The following is a 22,060-nucleotide window of genomic DNA, read 5'->3' as shown; positions in this document are numbered from 1 at the left end:
TAAATTGGTATAATGGTAAAGTCACTTCTCTCTTCTGTTTAAAATGTCTTGTTTTAAAAATTCTCAAACTGCCACAGTTCTCCTTTCACATCCCATTTTTTTTCCAAAAATTGTTTCAATTTCGCCCAGTCCGCCAAATACTGTCCCGGATCCAGGTCTTTGAGTTTTCTTGTCATTTTATCCATCTCTGCCATGTACAACAATTTATAAATCCAGTCCTCTACAGTAGGTACTTCTTGCATTTTCCATTTCTGCGCATACTGTAATCTTGCTGCAGCTGTCATATAAAATAACAATGTTCTATTTTGCACTGGAACATTCTCCATTCCCAAGTTTAGTAGCAGCAGTTCTGGGTTCTTATTTATTTGGGTTTGTAACACCTCATTAATTACTTCTATTATATCTCCCCAGTACTTCTTCGCTACTTCACAAGTCCACCACATATGGTATAATGATCCTTCGTGCTTTTTACATTTCCAGCACTTATCTGACATATTAGCGTTCCCCAGCGCAATTTTCTTCGGTGTTAGGTACCATCTGTATATCATCTTGTATACATTTTCTCTAATATTCATACACGTTGTAATCTTAATTGTATTCTTCCACAAGTGCTCCCATGCCTCCATTGCTATTTCTTTATGAAAATTTATTGCCCACTTCACCATCTGTACTTTCACTACTTCATCTTCAGTATACCATTTTAGAAGTATCTTGTAGATCTTTGAAATTTGTTTCTTCTTGTAGCATTACTTCTTCCAATTCTGAGTTTTCCATTCTTAATCCTCCTCTTGAACAGTCCGATTTGTAAAGATCTCTAATCTGTCTGTATTGAAACCAGTTATAACAAGGAGACAATTCTTCTTCTGATTTTATTTTTGGCATTAAATATTGTATTTGTATTATCTCCTTGTAGGTTAAGCATTGCTGTTCGTTCTCGACAGTTCTCGGGTCTATTACTTCATACGGGACCACCCAAGAGGGGATTTGATCTTCCAGATACATCTTATATTTCTTCCAGATTGTGAAGAGGCTTCTTCTAATATAGTGATGCAGAAACAGAGAGTCCGCTTTTATTTTATCGTACCATAGGTATGCATGCCATCCAAATATTTTCTTATAACCTTCCAATGCCAGAAGTTTGCGATTTTTCAACGTTATCCAATCCTTTATCCATGTCAAACAAATTGCTTCATAATACAGTCTTAAGTTGGGCAGTTGCAAGCCACCTCTTTCTTTCGCATCCTGTAACACTTTCATTTTAACACGTGGTTTCTTGCGTGCCCACACAAAATTCGAAATTTTTCTTTGCCATTTTTCAAATTGTTTAGAGTCTCGGATAATCGGAATCGTTTGTAACAGAAACATCACACGAGGTAGAACATTCATTTTTATTGTCGCGATTCTGCCCAGCCATGATAAATTCAGCTTGTTCCACTTTATTAAATCTCTCTATCAAATTTGTATCCACAACTTCTCATAGTTGTTCTTAAATAAGTCTATATTTTTTGCAGTTAGTTCAATTCCCAAATATTTTACTTTGTTTGTTACCTCGCAGTCCGTTAATTCCATCAGTTCTTGTTGTTTCTGTTTGGTCATATTTTTACATAGTATCTTCGACTTCTTTTTATTTACAAAAAAACCAGCCAGATCTCCAAATTCCTTTATCTTCTTTATTACCTTTGGCATATTGTCAATTGGATCCTCTACAATCAACATTATATCATCCGCAAATGCTTTGAACTTGTAAGTAAACTCTCTTATCTTTATACCTCGGATTGTGTCGTCCTCTCGTATCTGAATCATCCATATCTCCAAAATCAATATGAACAGCAATGGAGACAATGGGCAGCCTTGCCTTGTGCCTTTGCTTATTTTCAGTTTTTTTGTCAAATCGTCATTCACTGCAATCGCTGCACTTTGGTCTTTATAAATTCCTTTAACTGCTTGTATGAACTTTTCTCCCATTTGCAGCTTTTCCATGGTGGCGAACATAAAGTCCCAGTTCAGATTGTCAAATGCTTTTTCTGCGTCTACGAAAAAGAAACCAACCTCCTTATCACAATGCTTATCATAGTATTCAATAGCATTTATTACTGTTCTCAGATTGTCTTTAATCTGTCTATTAGGTAAAAATCCCGCTTGTTCATCTGCAATGAATTCCGACATCCATCCTTTAATTCTTTCCGCCAACACCTTTGCAAATATTTTGTAATCATTGTTCAACAATGAAATTGGTCTATAATTTTTAACATTAGTCAAATCTTGTCCTTCTTTTGGAATCAATGATATATTAGCCTCCTTCCAAGAATCAGGGATCCCTTGATCCTGCATAGCACCATTCATCACCTCTTTCAGGAGAGGTGCCAATTCTTGGCCCATTATTTTATAAAATTTTGCCGTTAGTCCATCCGGGCCTGGCGCCTTCCCCAATTTCGTTGATTGAATAGCTTCTTTTATTTCTTCTTCTGTCACTTCCTTATTCAATTTCTCTTTCCATTCTTCAGAAAGTGTCGGAAGTTTCATCTTATCTAAATATTCCGCTATTGAATCTTTGTTCACCTCTTTTTTTTGGTATAATTTTGCATAAAATTTTAAAAAGGCTCTACTAATGGCGACTTGATCACTTAATAGCTTATCATCTTCTCGTATCGTACTGATAATTTTCTTCTCCTTCCTCTTTTTTAGTTGCCATGCCAAATATTTCCCAGGTTTATTTGCACCTTCAAACGACCTCTGATTCATCCTCTTTAAATTCCACTCCAATTCTTTGTTGTTCATTGCCGATAACTGTTCTTGCAATATTTTTATATCCTGATATATTTTCTTTTTGCCTGGTCTCTTTTTGAGCTGAATCTCTTTGGCTTTAATTTTTCCCATAATTTCTTGTCTTTTCTCCTCCTTTTTCCTCCTGTCTCTCGCATTCAAGTCCATTAGTATCCCTCTGATCATGGCCTTATATGTGTCCCAAACCTTATTTGTCAATACTTCCTTATTCAAATTGTATTGCAAAAAGAACTTGGTCTCTCTTCGCAGCAACGCAATATTCTTTTCCGTTTGTAACAGGTCTTCATTATTCTCCATCCTCTTCTTTTACTATTCTTACCAAATTTCCACACAATTGGATTATGATCTGAGCCTACCTTTGGCATTATTTCCACCTCTTTAGTCCAGAGCGACAGTTCTTTGGAGGCCCAGATCATATCAATTCTTGATAGTGTAGAGTGTCTTGCAGAGTAATATGTATATTGGATATTCTTGGGATACTGTCTCCTCCATACATCCTCTAAACTTTCCTGTTTCATGATTGCAAAAAATGACTTTGGTAATAGTCCTCTTTTTTTTGTGTAGTCTTAGATTTCTTGTCTTCCTCCAAGTTTGTAACTCCATTAAAATCACCTGCCAATATTATTTGGTCATAACACAGTTCATCTAACTGTTTTTGTAAGTCCGTAAAAAAAATTTCTTTTGCACCATTAGGCGCATAAATTCCAATCACCAATGTCTTTTTTGAATTCCAAATTATTTCCACCGCCAAATATCGAGCTTCAACATCACTAAACACCACTTTAGGCTGTAGTTCCTCCTTTATATACAACACAACACCCCTCTTTTTCTGTTTGGAGGCAGCTACAAATTCTTTTCCAAGTTTTGCCATTTTCAAATATTTTACATCTTGCTTTCTAATATGTGTCTCTTGTAGGCATACAATTTTACATTTCTGTTTTACAAGCCAGTGGAAAATAACCTTACGTTTACAAGGTGAGTTTAGTCCATTTACATTCCAAGATATGATTTTACACTCCATGATCAAGGTTTTGTGGGTTTTGGTAAGTCCTTTTCATTTTTACTAATAAAATCCTCCATTTCCTGGCCAGATCTGATGCTCTTTCTTACTCCACCAAACTCAAATGTCAGTCCCTCTGGTATTTCCCATCGGTATTTTATTTTCATTTCTTTTAACATCTGGACTAGCTCTCTGTATTTCTTTCTTTCCAACAACACCAATCTGGGCAGTTCCTTCATAATTCTTACCGCCTTTCCATCAACTTCTAGTGGATCCTGAAACTGTTTGGTCACAATTAGTTCTCTTGTATTTCTTGTCGTAAATTGCACAATCATATCCCTTGGTAACTTCCTCTGAGACGCAAATTTTGAATTAATTCTGTACACCACATCTAGGAGAGCTGCAATTTCCTCTTCCTCCTTCCCCAGGTACTCTGCCAAAATTTCTGTAATCTGCTCTCGGGCGGTCTTTTCCTCTGTTTCTGGGATCGAACGAAATCTTAGCTTTTTTTCCATTTGTTTACTTTCCGTGATGGTCACTCTCGCTTTCAATCCTCTCATCTCTGTCTTCTGCAGATCCATCGTGTTTTCTACTACCTTAACTCTCTGCTGCGTATCTGATACGTCTTTTACCAGTTCTGCCATTTCCAATTTAAGTGTCTCTTTAAAGTCTCTAAAGTCTTTTGCCATCTCCTGTATCATACCTTTGAGCTCTTTATTGCCTTCTGTAACTTCAGAAACTTTTTTATCCAGATTCTCCATCGCAGCTTGCCACTCCTTCTTCGACATCGTGGGGCTAGATTTACCACGCTCCCACGAGTCTGCCCTTTTCCTTAAATCCGTGGCGCTGATTTATTGCTTCCAATTGCTTTAAAAAGTCCCAATTTACTCAGTTTTTGTTAAAAGTTGTTTTGCTCAGTCCAAAATGTCGGGCGTTTTTTCTCTATGGTTTTAACTTGAAGCAAACGCCCTTACCTTCTTCCAAGATGTCCTACTTCCTGTTTCCTTGAAGCCAAAACTTTGCCCTTCTCCGAAATGGTGAACTTCCACTTCCTGTATTAACACAGACCGCCTCTTGCCAGTCTCTTTATGGTCCTGACGTACTTCCTGTTTCTTTAATGTTTGCAGCAGTTCTCGCGATATTCAAGCTTTCCCACAGTCCAGTATCTCTTCCCACCGCTGGTATGTAAACAATATCCAATTTTCCGCCTTAACTACTGTTTAAAATGTCACTTTTTAAATTTTCCCTTGCCGGAATCTTCCCCTTCACTTAATCAGTCTGTCGCAGTTTTTAAATCCAGTTTTAAACTTTATTGCTTGCTTAAATCTGTCCCGGTTTGAGAGATAGCAATCTTTACCTTCTTAAACGTCTTTTCTTGGGTTGTAATTGCTGCTTCTTTTAATCAAACGAATCCGTTTCCCTTGCTGCTTAATGAAGCTCGGGCATGCAGGTCTTATGCCAATACAATTGACTCCTGAGCCGCTGTAGAGATCTTAGCAAACCTGTCTTCGGGTGGGACCTCAAGGGCGGGAGAGAGCTCGTTGCTTAGAGCCCCCCACCACCCGAGATCAACGCGCCTTCAGATACAGTGCGTACTTGCCTGTTCTCCACCTGAGAACAGGGGGCCACGGGCAATCTGTGCCCCTCCAGCCTCCACAAACAGCGGCACGGACAGCTCAGCTCTTAGAGCTGCTTTAGACCTCCATGGATCCCGAACCGGAAGTCCCCAATGAAACAATATTGTTGAAGAACAAAGGAGCCAAGCAGAAATTAGGACTGGGGCAAAACTTCCCTTAATGCCGAGACTCAGAAGTGGCTGTGAGGTGCTAGCGGCGGAAGAGCGGAATCAGCGAAAATCCCCTCCCCCGTTTCTGAAAATGGAAATGTTTTGTCAGTGGAACGGGATGACAGGATTCATGCTGATATGTTCCATCATTGTATTTCTGCCTGAGGTAAACCAGTTTTGCAGGTCTTGGGTGTTTTTTGCAAAACCTTTTTAACCAGAGGGAACAATGAGACCTAAAAACAAACCAATGTGTATACATGGTGGGAACTGGGAAGCAAGATCTCACTTAGACTTTCAGTTGTCATAAAAAATTGTCTAGCCAGAGGGTCTCACGAGTGTAGGTGGAAAGAGCCCTAGACAGGTGGAATGTGACATGCAGGGACAAACTGTAGTCTTCCACAAGATTGACATCTCTCTTGTCTTTCTCTTCTTTTTTGTCTTTGTTAAAATCGAAACCACCCTTCTGCATTGACTTCAGATACTAATGATTTTGATAAGAACATAATTTTGAAATATGTCTTGCTTATTTCATATGTGCCCTGCCTTGCATGGCCTAAGCTAGCCCAGTCTCATCAGATTTCAGAAGCTAAGCAGGGTGAGATGAGAGCCCATCAAGGAAGTCCAGGGTCACTATGCAGGGGCAGGCAATGCCAAACCACCTCAGTTCATCTCTTGCCTCGAAAACCCCACGTAGGAGCTGCAACTTGACGGCACCTTATACACACACACACCTCAAACATGCCAGATATTAAGGTGTCATTTATATCACAGATCCAGAGGAGTTAGCTGCGTTAGTCTGTAGTTGCAAAATAGTAGAGTCCAGTAGCACCTTTTAGACTAACCAACTTTACTGTAGCATAAGCTTTTGAGAACCACAACTCTCTACATCAGATGATGAAGAGAGCTGTGGTTCTATTTATATCACAGGTGTTCATGGAGTCTAAAGGCAAACTAGGTATGAAGCATAGCCACAACTGTTTATTCATGGCTCTGGCCTGTTTACACATATAGTGTGTACATGTTGAGGAGGGCAGTAATTTTTACATTTAAAAGGGCAGCAGCTGAACCTTCCCCTGCCTTGCTTCAGACGTTTTGCTTCTCGGCTGGCTGAATTCTGGTATTGGAGCCAAGCTGGGATAAAGTGGGTGGGGCAACAGACCACACAGAGGGAAAGTAGAGACTTTCTCTATGTACCAAAGTGGTTCAATCGTCCCTTGATTTATACGTGAAAGAGGGAAACACGTGAAACTTGGTTTGTGCCCATTACATCTCCTGTGAACTTCACCCTTGGGACAACATTGAGATGGTAATTTGCATGTCACTCAGGTTTGGTTTCAAGGGCTTGAGATTTGACCTTGCTTCTATTTCCAGTCTATTTCTAATACAATTTTCAGGAAGTGTCAACAACCATGGATAAAATGTTTGGACTGGTCTCATTTTACTGACACAGACGGTTAAGGCTTGTTCAGTGTTGGAGAGCTGTCTGTGTTCTCTGAATTTCTCGAATGGGAAGCGTCAACTAGATTTAAGAAAACTAGTTTTGTCTCAGTATGCAGCATATTGTAGCTTTCTTCTCTTTATGACATTTTTTTAAAGTAATTAATAAAATGCAGCGTTATCTCACATCAGGTAGTAACAAAATATCAGTGTACTAGCAACAAAGCCCCGTTGTGTTTAACAATATATTGGGCTCTAGCAGGGCCTCAAATGAGTGGAAATCAAGCCGGTTCATTCGAAGCTGGGGAGGGCAGTGCAGGTGAGCCGGGCATGCCCGCTGCCACCCCCACCCCATCAAGGCTTGGGGAGGGCAGCGCAGTTCAGCTGGGCATGCTTACCACCACCACCACCACCTCATTGAGGCTTGGGGAGGGTGGAGGCAGTGGGCCCACCCAGCTCAAATGTGGCCAGAGAGGGGTCGCAGTTGGTTCACCTGTCCCACTTCCTCACCAAACCGGGTGGCTCACCTGTCCTGCCCCTTCCTCGCCAATCAGCTGGGGAGGGCAGAGGCTGCAGGTTCGACTGTCCTGACCCTTCCCTGGCGGATCGGCTGGAGAGGGCACAACTGCGTCGGCACCAATCTTAAAAGTGAGTCGTCATCAATACAACTCACCTTTTATATAGTAAGATTGTTAATCAGTTGGATTTCTTCCTAATATTCCTTGTGTATTTCATGTGAACCCTGATTTATGAAAATAAGCTTATGTTGGAATAAATGTTGTTACTCTTTAAAAGTGCCTTTGGATTCCTGTTTTATTCACAGAATTCATATTTATTTGTTCTAGTTTTTCTTGGATGATGAGAACAATGTGGTTGAATTTCTCCCCATTTTTAATTCTTCAAATGCAAGTTCTCTCGATGCAAGTGATCAGACTGTCTGGTATATTCAGACCAATTATTTTTTCCTACCAGTAAGTTTGTACCACATTTTCTTTCTTTTTAATGATTCGTAGCTGATACATTCCATTTACTGTAGATGAAAAAATGAAGTGAGGCCCCTTTTACACGCGTTTCCAGTGGTGCAGTTGCTGCATCGTCCACAGTTACAGGCAGTTACACCTCTTCTACCTGCATAATTCTTCTGATGATGATGTGCTTACCATTTTATACAAGTGACCCACCATCCCAGACATGCCCCCCCCCCACCAAAACTTATAAGAGCCAGTTTGGTGTAGTGGTTCAGAACGTAGGATTCTAACCTGGAGAACCCGATTTGATTCCCCACTCCTCCGCTTGAAGCTGGGTGATCTTGGGTCTGTCACAGCTCTTCCAGAGCTCTCTCAGCCCCACCCACCTCACAGGTTGTTTGTTGTTGTGGGGATAATAATGACATATTTTGTAAACCGCTCTGAGTGGGCATTAAGTTGTCCTGAAGGGTGGTATGTAAATCAAATGTTGTTATTATTAATATTATAATGTACCATCCACCTGTCGAGTGTAAAGAAGGCAGCATACTGCTGCTGGTTGGTATAACTCCACCTTGATCCTCTTCATGTTAACTCTGAAGAAAGCCCTAAGGAGTTAAGTCCCAGCAGTAATCACATTTACACTGGAGGCAGGAGCCCTTTGTATTTTACCATGGAGGTGTAGGGACTAGTTTTTCATAGTTTCATCTTATGCCACGGTGGTAACATTTGACTGGCCAGAAGAACTCACATGTGAGAGGCCAGCCATTGTACGGGTCTTTCCTACTCATTGTCTCCCAGATGAGACAACAATAGGATGAGAAGGACTTTGCCTGCCTGTAGTCTCTCAAATGGTTACCATGGTCACAGAAAAGCAGCTTCTGTACCACTTGGTATGAAGCACTCCATTTCACCAAGTTTAAAGGAACGTATGAAAAAAGAATCCTACCCTAGTGTGACTATAGGATTGCCAGCCCTGTGTCTATGATCCTGGAGAGCTGTTGAGAACTGAGTGTGGAAGGAGGAAGCATTGCAGATGATAATTCAGGAAGTAATGTCACTGCCCCTGTGATGTTCTAGGAATTACTCCAATCTCTATGGCAAATAGAGGTTGGATCAATTCCAATAACATCACAGGGGTTGTGACCCAGAAGTGTTAGTCACAGCATCCATGCTGTTCCTTCCCCACAGTTTTTCTCCTGCTGCTCACTCAGTTGAGTGTAGGTGATGGCGAGCAGAGGTAGGAATTCACCTTCCGCAGGCAGGCACCTGGTGACCACACTAGTCTGGGAGAGGGCTAGGCTCCCAATATGTAGTGCAGGAGGAATTGAATGTAGCAGCATTCCATGGTATGAGCCCTCATCTGCAGACTAGAATGGTGCAGCTCAGACTCGGGCTTACCATCTCATTGAGAAGTAGGCCGCTGTTGCTAGCTGAGTCTAAATTCTTGTTTGGTTTGGTCTCTCTTCTAGTATTTTATCTACAGCTGCGTTCTGGGCCTGATTTCCTGTTCTGTTTTCCTTCGGATAAACCACGAGTTGAAAATGGTCCTCATGGTGGTTGCCGTAGTGGCCTACAATGTCATTCTTCTACACACACATGGCTCCGTGCTGGATGACTACAGCAAGTTCCTGTATACAATGGCACCTCTAAAAAGGTAGGCTGGTTCAAGCTCAGGAGTGATTTCAGCTCAAAGGAAATGTTAGAAGAAGCAGGGAACTGTTGGTGTTCCTCAGGGCTTTTTTTCCGGGAAAAAAGGTGGTGGAACTCAGTGGGTTGCCCTCGGAGAAAATGATCACGTGGCTGGTGGCCCCGCCCCCTGATCTCCAGGCAGAGGGGAGTTTAGATTGCCCTCCACGCCGCAATCTAAACTCCCCTCTGTCTGGAGATCAGGGGGCGGGGCCACCAGCCATGTGACCATTTTCAAGAGGTTCCGGAACTCCGTTCCCCCGCATTCCCCCTGAAAAAAAGCCCTGGTGTTCCTTATCTTTTCCTTCTTTCCTCCTTATAACATTTAACATGAATTCAATAGGTCCATGCCATTAGGGGCCAATCCAGGGGAAGGAGTGTTCCCCTGAAACGAAGCGCTTGGCGCATCTTGCATCAGGGGGAGGCTTCTTCCACAAGAGGAGTGCACCACCGCTAGCAGAATCGACCTGTGGGATTCAGTCCATGGAGTGACATGCTGTGCATCCCCTTCTTTCTGCCAGCATGGTTTGTGCGTTGTTTGTGGTAGATATTCCCAGGTAAGGGCTGAGTGTGATTAAATCCAGCATGGAGTAGGGCTTATAATGTCCAGTTAGGATTGAGGACACCTGAGTTCCAAGTCCCCACTCTGATAGGAAGCTTGCTAGGACGTTTGGGGCCAATCACGTTCTTGGCCCAAATGACCTCGCGGGGTTGTTGTGAGGATGAAATGGTGAAGGGGGGCGCCATGTATGGTGCTTTGAGTTTTATGAAGGAGGAAAGTGATACAAATGCAGTGGATGGGTAGATGTAAGAGGTGAAGAAAGACGTGAGGTGTGGCTTTGGAGGGGGAACAATTTAGTTGGGTTCAGCTGCTTGTTGGCTTTTGTGAAATAACAATAATAACAATAATGTAACACCATAAACATGGCAAAGACTATAACAAAAGGTTGAAAATTATCTTTCAGGTTTGCAGTAGCAGCTCATTCATCCCGGTACCTTCTGCTGGCAAGAGATAGTGTTTGCTGTTAAAAATTCAACTTCCACAGAGTAATAATGATGATGATGATGATATCAGCACTTACATACTGCTCTTCTAGACAGATTAGTGCCTCACCCAGAGCAGTGAACAAGTTAATGTTATTGTTATCCCCACAATACAGCTGGGGAGCTGGGACTGAGAGGCTTACCCAAGGCCACCTAATGAGCTCATGGCAGTAGTGGGATTTGAACCAGCAGAGTGCTGATTTGCAGCCAAACCTCTTAACTACTGTGCTACAGCAGCTCTCTACTGTACTAAACCAATCTTTTCCACATGTGAGGGGCTGGATCCCTTGGCTCCTTTCCACTAGCAGCAGCATTTTCCCTCCAGCAAAAAGAGCCTACCTCTCACACAAGACACTTAGGAGAAATGGCTGAGCTCAGAACTCGTACAGCATTTTTGTTTTCTCAAAAATCTGAGCCGGGTCTTTGTTTCCACAGGCCAGGGATCCTGAAAGATCTGAAGACTATGGGTTCTGTCTCTCTGTTCATATTCTTTGTGACCCTGCTGGTTCTCAGCAGACAGGTAGGAACCTTTACTAACTCCTTCGAATTATTTCTTTTTAATATGTTAATTTGCCACACAGCAACCTTTATTGGCATAAATAATACAGACAAAACAGGAGAAATGTTGTGAAATAAATTCATAGGGCAGCACAATCATGTCCCAATATGTTAATTTTACATTATTTATAGTCCGTCTTTCTCACTGAGAATCAAGGCAGATTACCTGATGTAAATCAGTACAATCAGTAGGATGAGACATCTCATAGTATTAGGATTCCTGGCCTGTCTTGGGTTGCGGGCTCGTGTTGTTTGGCATGAAGGACTTCTTTGGAATCCATTTTGACCACTTGTAGTCATATACTAGGAAGAAGCCCAGACCTCAAACTTAAGAATATGGAACTTCTCTGAAGGATTGTACCTTTAAAAATTAAGTGCCTGTTCCTTTAATTACATCAGTTAGGGACAAGTCTAGTTAGGGCAAGACAGCCTGGGGTTTACCATTTTATTTTCCATCTGCTTATAAGTAATCTGGAGTATATATGTGATTCTTTAATTAAATTTTTAACTGGACTGCTAGAAGACTGATTTCCATACCTCTCCAATACTATATCCTACTCTCAACCACATTGCTAGTATAGAGTGCCCTCAAGTCAGAGCTGACTTATGGCGACTCTTGGTGGGGTTTTCACGGCAAGAGCCTAACAGAGGTGGTTGGCCATTGCCTGCCTCTGCAACCCGGGTCTTCACTGGAGGTCTCCCATCCAGTTACTAACCAAGGCTGACCCTGCTTAGCTGCTGAGATCTGATGAGATCAGGCTCACCTGGGATATCCAGGTCAGCATCTCCTGGGATATCCAGGTCTCAGCCACATTACCAAAAGTGAAATAAGGGGTCGGGGCAAATTGGAATCCTTCATCCCCCGGAGTGCTTGTTCTCATCAGAGCTTGGCTGAGCGAGGTGGTCAACACAGTAAGGTGATGGAGCCAGCACGAGGCATAGAAGGCTGGAGGCCCACTCCTTTGGTTATACTCTACTAATTGAGTGGGCAATGGTGGTAATTGAGGAAAGCGTTAATCGGGGAAGAAGAGGTAAGTAGACAGTTCACCTATCAGTGATTTGAGGTAGCCTAGAAAGTTCCAAACACCCAAGCAAGGAAATAGCACAGTGCCTTACCAGGGTTGGGGCAAACTTGCACCTATCAGTTTTTTAAAAACTGCAGATTCTGAGATGTATCACCCATGTTTGTCAGTTGCAGCAGAAAGACTAAGAGTCTCTCTAGACAAGACATCTTACACGAGAATGCTCAAGTGTAGAGAGACACAATATTAGCCAAGAAGCATAGTTTAAAAAGAACCAAAGGCTCTGTCAATTTCACCTCTCTACACAGAGCTGGATTAGACTGCTTCTCAGAGCATTTGTTAATTTCATTTTCACCTCCCCGAAGCAATAAAGATGTAATGGCTGCCGTATGTGGCTGTGGATTGGATTTTCCAGCTCATGAGGCAGCCATTTTCCTTGCCCGTGTCCCTGTGGCATCTCCCACCACCAGAGTGCTTTTTATTTTTAAAAAATCAGCCATCCCGACCTGGTAAGACAACTGTACATAGAAAGTTAGTAATGTCACAAGTAAAGCCTCAGAAGGTGAAAAAGGAGGTTGGGCACGGGACTGCACTACACTCACTAACAGCACTAACAGCTGAGAGCCAGTTTGGTGTAGTGGTTATGAGCACAGGACTCTAATCTGGAGAGCCGGGTTTGATTCCCCACTCCTCCACTTAAAGCCAGCTGGGTGACCTTGGGCTAGTCACAGCTCCCTCAGGGCTCTCTCAGCCCCACCCACCTCACAGGGTGTTTTGTTGTGGGGATAATAACAGAATACTTTGTAAACCGCTCTGAGTGGGCATTAAGTTGTCCTGAAGGGCGGTATATAAATTGATTATTATTATTATTATTATTATTATTATTATTATTATTATTATTATTATTATTATTATTAACCAGCAGTTTTTCCAACACCCTCCTCCAATGTTTTTGGTTAGTAAAATGAACAACACTTGGCCCAAAACCAAAAGGTATTTTTAAAGACAAGTTCTAAATTTTGTTCTAAAAGCTGGCTAGATGTTTTGTGACTTTAACCTTGAGAAAGCAATACGAACTCTTATTAAAAGCCTTATCTATTTAATTTTATTATGAGTCTAATGACACTAACAATGAAGCTTAATTACCACCACCACCCCAATTAAGCAAACTCCTTTTTTAAAACCCAGAAGACTAAAAGCTCAGCTTAAAACACTATTATTTAGATCCCCTTTACCTGGCTTCACTGAAGCCAGAAGCAAGGTCAGCACTGCGGCCTAATCAGTTTTTTTACAGTACAACTATGCTCCTATTTATTTTTAAACAACACCTGGCTTCTTCTTAATTACTTACACAAAACTGTTTAGAAGGAATATCTATGCCCACAGCTGAAAATTATTTTGTAATTTCGTAATCACCTACTGCTAACCCTTTATTGAAACCTCGCAAGATATTTCGCTCTGAACAATAGAACCAACCAAAAAGAGCAGCTCAGAACTCCACTAGAACGAGGTAGGCTAGAAGCAAGAAACAACCCTAATGCCAGCCAACAGAACAGCAACTCTTTAAAAATTAAACTGCAAGAACCATACAATACTGAGAAAGATCAGGGAAGAAAAATCTTTGTTTGTAGCAGTAGAAAAGAGCAAGAGTCCAGTAGCACCTACAAGACTAACAAAATTGGTGGTAGGCTATGAGCTTTCATGAGTCACAGCTCACTTCTTCAGATACAGCTAGAATGTAAGTCCATCTGTTTGTCTTCTGTTTTTTCAGCACCTTTTCTGGGAACATACTTTCCACGGTCACAGAAAAGGTGCTGAAAAAATGTAAGCCAAATGGCCTGCAAATGTTTTGCAAATGGAGACATCACCAGTGTTCTGTGAGTGGGCCATTCCATTAAGGGTGTGTGGAAAGACTGTAGTTTCCTAACAGTGCAATCCTAAACAGAGTTATACCCATCTAAACCCCTTGAAGTCAGTGGGCTTAGACTGGAGTAACTCTGGTTAGGATTTCACTGTTAGATACAGCAGACGATAAATTACCTTAACATGTCACTCTGTTTATCTTGTATGCAATGGAGACTTGCACATAAATATCTATTTATTTAAAATATTTATATTCCCCTCCTTTCTCCCAATCATCTCAGGACCCAAGGTGGGTAACAACAGTATAAAAATTTTAGGTGGGTAGCCTTGTTGGTCTGGATTGGAGTCCAATGGCACCTCAAAGACCAGCAAGTTTTTCAGAGTGTAAGCTTTTGAGAGTCAGAGCTCCTTTCTTCAGACACGAGTAAGAACAGTATAAAAGTTATATAAGCACAATTTAATAAAACAGTAATGCCGTTCTGGCAGCTCTAGAATCTGCCCACGTGATTCCTTCCTCCTTCGGCCTGGCAGGCTCTGTAAAGAAGGTTAAGGTGCTTTGAGTTCATTCTGCTTTTTTTTCATTCGCGTGTGAGAGAGAGAGAGAGAAAGTGCAAGCAGAGCTGCTGGGGTCGGCTCTGCAAGGGAGGTTTAGCTGCTTTGAGAGAGAGAGAGCTGGGGCCCAACAGGGGCTTTGCAGAGGAGGGTTAGCTGCTTTGAGTTCATTCTGCTTTTTTTCCATTTGCGTGTGAAAGAGAGAGAGAGAGCTGGGGCCTGGCGGGAGCGCTGCAGAGGAGGGTTAGCTGCTTTGAGTTCATTCTGCTTTTTTTCCATTCGTGAGAGAGAGAGCTGGGGCCCCGCATGGGCTCTGCAGAGGAGGTTTAGCTGCTTTGAATTCATCTGCTTTTTTCATTTGTGAGTGAGAGAGAGAGTGAAAGCAGAGGTGCTGGGGCCGGCTCTGCAGAAGAGGTTAAGCTGCTTTGAGTTCATTCTGCTTTAATTTCATTCAGGGGTTTCTGTATATGTGTGCTGCTTTGAGTTCATTCTGTTTTATTTTCATTCGAGGGTGGGTGGGTGGGGCTGTGTGTGTATGTGTGCTGCTTTGAGTAAATTCTGCTTTCTTTTTAGGGGGTGGGTGGGGCTGTCCACTTGAGTGTGTGTGTGTGTGTGAGAGAGAGTGAGTGAGTGAGTGAATGTGTTGCTTTCATTTTTTTGTTGATTGAAGTTGACATTGTTATGGTTCCCACAGTTTTTGAATGAAGATTGGTTCTGTGTTAGGTAAATGTATCAGTTACGGTTATTTGTATTAGTTAAAATATCAGTTATGGTTATTCCAGTTTTATGCTAGGAATGGATAGCTGAGTCCAAGTCACAGAAGGCTTTCATCAATATATTCATCAGCATATAGGTGTTCTTATGTCTTAACAGCTGTAACTCAAATGGTTCTCCCCACCCTCACCAGATTAACATCACTGAAATTGCAGTGAACATATGGGGTGTTAAGGAAGTTTTTATGAATATTGTTTGTCTGGGACATTGGAATATTTATGAGTATTTCACAATGTCACAGCAGCTTAGCCATTGGTAAGGCAGAGTTGGCAGGGAACAAAAAAGCCATTTTAAACTAAGTATAAATCTAATGCAGCTAAAGTTGAGTATCTAATTTTGAATTGCTCCAGGAAAGCAAAACTCTCCCTGAAAATGTGAAAATTCAATATTCATTAGATTAGGCATTTCAGACGCTGTAGAATTTTGAGAAAGAATTTTGGGGAAAAAATTTTCTACACTGGCAGAGGGACTCAGTTAGAATTTAGATTTGTGAGGTGGGTTTTGGATTTTTAGAGGCCCCTTCTTTCTTGCATATTTTAAAATATGATTCCAAAGAAATGAAATGTTTGGGAAAGGGAATGGAAGATTTCACTTTTTGTAGAGGATACAGAAAGGAAAAAAACCCTTTCTTATAATAGTATAATTTTTCAAGCTTACTAACATTTATCTCGTCGTAATGCATTGTGCTGGGTTCTGGGAAGTGGCGTCACTTCCGGGAGTGACGGCACTTCTGGGAGTGACATCATCACGCATTTCCGGGAGTGCGCTTTGCGCGCACTCATGTAATAATAGAGTTCCACCACCTCTTTTCCCAGAAAAAAACGCCCTGCTGACTATGATTTGCTTGCTGCAGTAAGTTAGCAGTTTGTTTTTCCAGGTGTCTATTTCACATCACAGAGGCTTGTACTGTCTGGCTTTTCTAAAGCAGAACAGAAAGAGGTGGGAAAGAAACTTGTTTGTTTTCCTTCAGTCCATTAGCTTAGGTTGGCAATGAGTTCGTACAAAGGCCACATTGCTAATTTTCATGACAGATACAGACAAACAAAATGTCTCTCTGCTGTGTTTTTGCATAATAAGGTCAGTTCTGAAATTGAGCTATTCACAGTCTTAGTGTTTGCAATGGAAGTCTTTGTCAGTGTTTGTAGATAGCATCCCAAGTCAGTGCCAGGATTCCAGTCAAGATTATTCATTCCTAGGAATTTTGGTAAGTATATACGAGAATGGCCATATTTTAAGGGTGGCCAGCCAGATGGAAAGCTCATAAGTAAGGCACAAAGATGACATCTGTTCTCTGTTATCCGTCCCCAGATATGGTTCCCTGGAGATACACTGCCTGTGTACATCTTGATTCTGTTTAGCTATCATGGTTAATAGCCGTGGATGAGTCCATCAACCGTTTTTATATACTAATAGCCAAGTAGCAAAGATCTGAGAATACTGAGCTGTGAATGGACAGGACAGGTCTTTCTACAGAGCTGAAAAATGCCCTAGGCTTGCAGAAAAATCAGAAAACTAAAAGAAAAAATTGGGGAGTTAAAAAAAACCCTAAATGATAAAAAGAGAGCCTGTAGCTTTAAGCACATGCCCACAGTGGCTATTGCTAGGCAACCATAACAGTTTAACCAATATTCTAGGCTTGGTTTCTGTCAGTAAAAGGTAGGGGGAGGTGCAGGGCCCTTTCCAGGGCTGTTTTGGCCTTTGAGGGAGGTCTCATGGCCCGGAAGCAGCCACCAAGCGATTATACTATCTGACTTGCCTGACACCCCCAGGCCCAGCTGCTTGCTACAATTTGTCAGGAGCCTCCCAAAAATCCAGTGTAGTGTAGTGGTTAGTGTTTCAGAGTAGGATTTGGAAGACCCAGGTTCAAATCATCACTCTGATGTGGATCTCATTGTTTTTTTTCTGTATGCTCACTTACAGTGAGGTTTCTGGGTATTTGGCCTGCAAGCATCCGATCGACTTTGGGCTTCTACAATTCCACTCCTGAGGGAGTTGAGCAAACATGGTGTCTGTTATTTATTTCTACACATTTCTGCTGCAGGTTCTATGATGTCAGCGGTTTCATCAGTGTAGCTTTTGTGCATGTGTATACATGTGTTACACCGATGTAATGTTTGGACATTAGAGGGAGTTGTGGTTAACCTCTACTTCACCCTGTACTTGTCTGTCAATGATTGGATGAAGTTATTTGAGCTCCCCCCAAAATTTTAAGGCTGCCAGCGGGGAAGGGGGGAAAGTGAAGAAGGGGGTAGGTGGACGGGAAGGTGAAAAGGAAGCAAGAAAAGGGAGGCGGAGTTATGGGGGGCAGGGAAAGGAAAGAGAACATAGTTGGGGCGGGGAAAAGGAAATGCCCGTTGCAAATCCCTGCAGGTCCCCACTTGTCCTTTCTAAAGGTACCTTAGTTAAGCTTTTGGCATTTAATTTCGTAGGCAAATTGTCTTCTGTGTGAGTAAAATGTTTTCTGTTGCCGATCAATTGCATCAGATAACCCTGAGTTCCATTGTTATGAAAGAGAAAGAAGACAGTCACTCTCTTTCTCCATGCTGTTCATAATATAGCAATATATTAGTTGAAAAGAATGCCCAATGAAATGCCCTGCCTTTCGAGGGCATGCATTTCACAGACTGCTCTTAATTTCTTCCTGCTTTCCCCGTATTGCTGCTTCCTTGTGACGGTGGGTTTGTTGCTTTGTTCTGCATGATTGTACCACAATGCCAATTGGAACTTGGCCATCCAGCCCGCAAGAGCCAGCTGAAGATTGTTTTAATTCTGTCAAGATATTATTCTTCTGTTGTACGGGCAGATATTTTGTTTGTGCTGTGCAGTTTAATTGAAACCTTCCTTCCACTATGGAAATATTAATTCTGCAGTGAACGGCACTATGCATAACATTTGTCTTTTATTTGGTATCTGGGGTTAAGCAAGTCAAAAAGTATTTTAATGTGTTTAGCTACCTTTAATTAAAAATTGCAGTTTGTTGTTCTTCCTTCCTGCCCCCCCCCCAGTCTCACAACACCACAGGAGCCATTGCACTCTGATATGTAATGTCTTCAAGGGCACCTGTGTGCAGTCTTATGTGCAGTCTTCAAGGGCACCTGTGGTGTAGTGTTGGTGATGTCACTGTTGACAAAATACATGCATAGCGCCATTGCAAAGTTTGGCTCTTCTAAGAACCAAGTCTTGGGTCCTGACTAATGTGAGCACAGCAGTTCTCGTGGAAGGGAATTTTCCACCTACTTCCTGCTGCTGTATACCGTGGCCACCAGAACTGTCCATTGTGGGAGTATACAGTGGGGGGGGGGGAGTCTCCAGATACCCCCCCCCTTCCATTTCTGTAAGTGAAAGTGCTCTCTGCAAGTGGAAAAATAGGTTAGCACCCAAGGAGCAGTTTCAATTTTCTTTGAAAATATATATGGATAGAAATACTTCATTATTGTCATCATTAGGATCCGTTGGTTGCCTTTTTATAGAAAATCATGTCAATACTTTAGGCTGCTTGCATTAAAAATAAATTTAAAAATCAATAGAAGATGCACAAAATACACAACTCAACAAACATCAGCAACAACAGGAACCAAACAAATTGTGGGAAAGGTCGATTTTTCTCCTCCTCATGGAAGGAGAGTCGAGGTGTTTTTCAGTGCATCTTCCTGGGCAGAGCATTCATTGGAGTCAGCACCATGACAGAAAATGCCACTCTGAGAGCCAAGCTACAAGTGACGAATTACACTTGCCTGGCAAGTGAACAGACTCACGTGTATTCCTCCCTGTTCACTTGCCCTCCACTTGCGCTCCACTTGATCACGTGTACGTGATCAAGTGGAGCGCAAGTGGAGGGCAAGTGAACAGGGAGGAATACACGTGAGTCTGTTCACTTGCCAGGCAAGTGTAATTCGTCACTTGTAGCTTGGGTCTGTGATAGAGAGAGAGGGAGATCAGTTTAGCTTACATTTCCACATTTTCTTTCTTTCTCTCTCTCTCTCTCTCTCTCTCTCTCTCTCTCTCTCTCTCTCTCTCTCTCTCTCTCATCCACCTTTCTCACTAAGATTTAAAGTAGATTACACAGTATAAATCAGTACAGTCATTGGGATGAGACATCTAATAAGCAATGTTACAAGACAAGAATTACAGCAGCCTCAAACAAATGATAAGTATTAGACATGATACGTTAAACAACCATGTACGGCAGTCTGCTGAGCAGATCTCTAGAGTGAAGTCCTGAATCCTGAAACTTTGGCTTGGATCCAGCAGTAGTTTATGCTGGTAGAAGAAATTTCTGTCAGTGGGACAAGATGTTCCTGCTACTCTGTCCTTCTGCATCTGAAAAGCTCCTGAAACGCAGCCTGAAGAGCAAATGGAAGGGATCAGTGAAAATCCTCCCTCCGTCCTCTAGCAAAAGTCTTTTTGCTAGATCCATCCTAATGACTGAAAACCATGAGACCATGCATATGACTTGACAGTCTCCTCTGTTATATAATTTGTGTTACCACAAACCTCACTGTTGCTTTTCATGATAAAAAGCCAGGATGTTTAAACACCTTATTTTTACTTCCATTAGTTTATATGGCAGGAACTCTTGCTTCTTGATTTGAAAGGGTAATTGGGACAACAGGAACAGATGTAAGCTTTATTGACTTGTTCTGGTTTGTTAAGACTAGAGATGGGCATGAACCGGGAAAATGGTGGTTTGTTGTGGTTCATCATGGTTTGTCACGTTTCACGAACCACGAACCAGCACGAAATTACACAGTTCGCAGACTGGTTCATTTGGTTCGTGAATACATCACTTCCAGGGCAGCAGAAAGTCTGCAAAAAGCCCATCTCCCCCTCTCTCATTGCCTAGGAAACTGTTTGATCAACACCAGGCTGTCTACAGTGACAAACCAAACCAAGTAGCCTAAAAATCGTCATAGTTCATCGTGGTTCACCAGAAATGCCCTAATAATGAACTGCTGGTTCACAAACCAAAAAAATGGCCTGGTTCATGAAAAACATTGGTTGGTATTTCGGTTCGTCCCCACCTCTAGTTAAAACTATGAGAAGAAGGTGGAACTGGGATTTTCTCTTTGGTGCATCCTACAGTACTACATTGTGACATTTTGATAGAAGTTTTTTTTAATGCAGTGTTAAAAATAATAGGATAGCTGGTATGTGGAAAGGAACACAGATGGCTGCCATATCCAAACCCGGAAATAGCTGTTCCCAAGTTGGAGTGACAGCCCCCAAAGTAGAATGTTAGCCCCTGGGAGTGGAATTAGTGCTCTCCGGATGAATTGACAGCCCCCAGAACAGGATAATACCTAACAGGAACATGGAGAGTAGGAAGGAAGCAGATGTGGACACCATGGGGCTCTAAGAAGGAAAAATGAGGGGAGAAAGACCTAAAATCTGTACTTGTCAGCAGTGCAGAATGAGGTGGCTGATACCAAGTTCATGACCCAAGAAGAAAATAGAACGGCTGTCAAGCAGGATAACTGACGAGGCAGAGCTTATTCGTAGAATCACTGCACAACCTCCAGAAACATTTTATTTATTTTTTATTTTATTTTTGTCTGCCTTTCTCATTGAGACTCAAGGCAGATTACATAGTGTGAGATTAATACAATCAGTGGCAAGGACAAGGGCAGGTATTTCCATACAGTGTCAAGAACATTTCCATAAACAATGTCATGGGGTAAAAGAATATAAGTTTACAAAGATATAGTATTAGCAAGGATCCAGTATGGAGTTGAGGAATTGCTAAAACAGAATATAATCAATTCTAGAACTTAAATTGAACATCATAAAGCACAGGTAGTATATATAGGAGTACATATTTAAAGCAACAGATAATATGTAAGGCAACATAATGGTGAGATCTATGGTTTCTAACTCATTAGCAAAACATCTGGGACCCCTTTCCTACAATACCGCCCTCTTAGCTGAGAAAAAGCCTTTTTTGAATCATTCAGTTTTGCATTGTTTGCGGAAAGCCAGGAGGGTGGGGGCTCTCCTGACCTCCTCAGGCAGGCTGTTCCATAGGGTAGGGGCCACCACAGAGAAAACCTGTGTACGGGCTGCTGTTGATTTTGCCCATGTGCAGGGTGGCACCTGCAAGAGACCCTGTTCAGATGAGCGAAGCTGCCATGGAGGAACATAGGGAGAGAGGCGGTCCTGTAAGTATAGTGGACCACGGTCATGAAGGGCTTTGTATGTAATAACTAATACCTTGAACTGAGCATGGTAACTGATAGGTAACCAATGGAGTGACTGTAGGATGGGAGTGATGTTCAAGCTCCTGCTCACTCCTGATAATAGTTGTCCTGATAATAATTAAAATGTAAGATATTTCATTCCATTGTAAGATTTGTGATTCCATTTGCAGAGAACCGATTCTAATCCCAGGACCATCATTCCATTATGACGGCTGTCATTCTAGTCCCAGAGCACTGATTCCAATCCCAGGGTTATTATTACACTCCGAAGGCGGTCATTCCAGTCCAAGAACACTTATGCTATTCCCAGGGACTGTCATTCCACTCCAGGGGCTGTCATTCCAGGCCCAGAGCAGGTTCCTCAGAATCCGTTCCATGTTTTTTTAGCAACT

The 22,060-nt window shown here is 42.0% G+C and overlaps 1 protein-coding gene across 1 annotated transcript in view; it reads left to right on the top strand.

The window, feature by feature from the left end:
• ADCY2 (adenylate cyclase 2) overlaps positions 1-22,060 on the top strand; it is a 205,317-nt gene that overhangs the window by 149,170 nt on the left and 34,087 nt on the right. Inside the window, exons 17-19 of the mRNA XM_054984696.1 lie at positions 7,853-7,978; positions 9,445-9,629; positions 11,141-11,225. Of these exons, the coding sequence (XP_054840671.1) occupies positions 7,853-7,978; positions 9,445-9,629; positions 11,141-11,225 (396 nt within the window). The remainder of the gene's footprint in view (positions 1-7,852; positions 7,979-9,444; positions 9,630-11,140; positions 11,226-22,060) is intronic.

The sequence above is a fragment of the Eublepharis macularius genome, chromosome 7 (assembly GCF_028583425.1).
Source record: "Eublepharis macularius isolate TG4126 chromosome 7, MPM_Emac_v1.0, whole genome shotgun sequence".
Classification (NCBI taxonomy): domain Eukaryota; kingdom Metazoa; phylum Chordata; class Lepidosauria; order Squamata; family Eublepharidae; genus Eublepharis; species Eublepharis macularius.
Note: the sequence above shows the minus strand (reverse complement) of the source record. Positions and strands in the feature narration are given on the sequence as shown.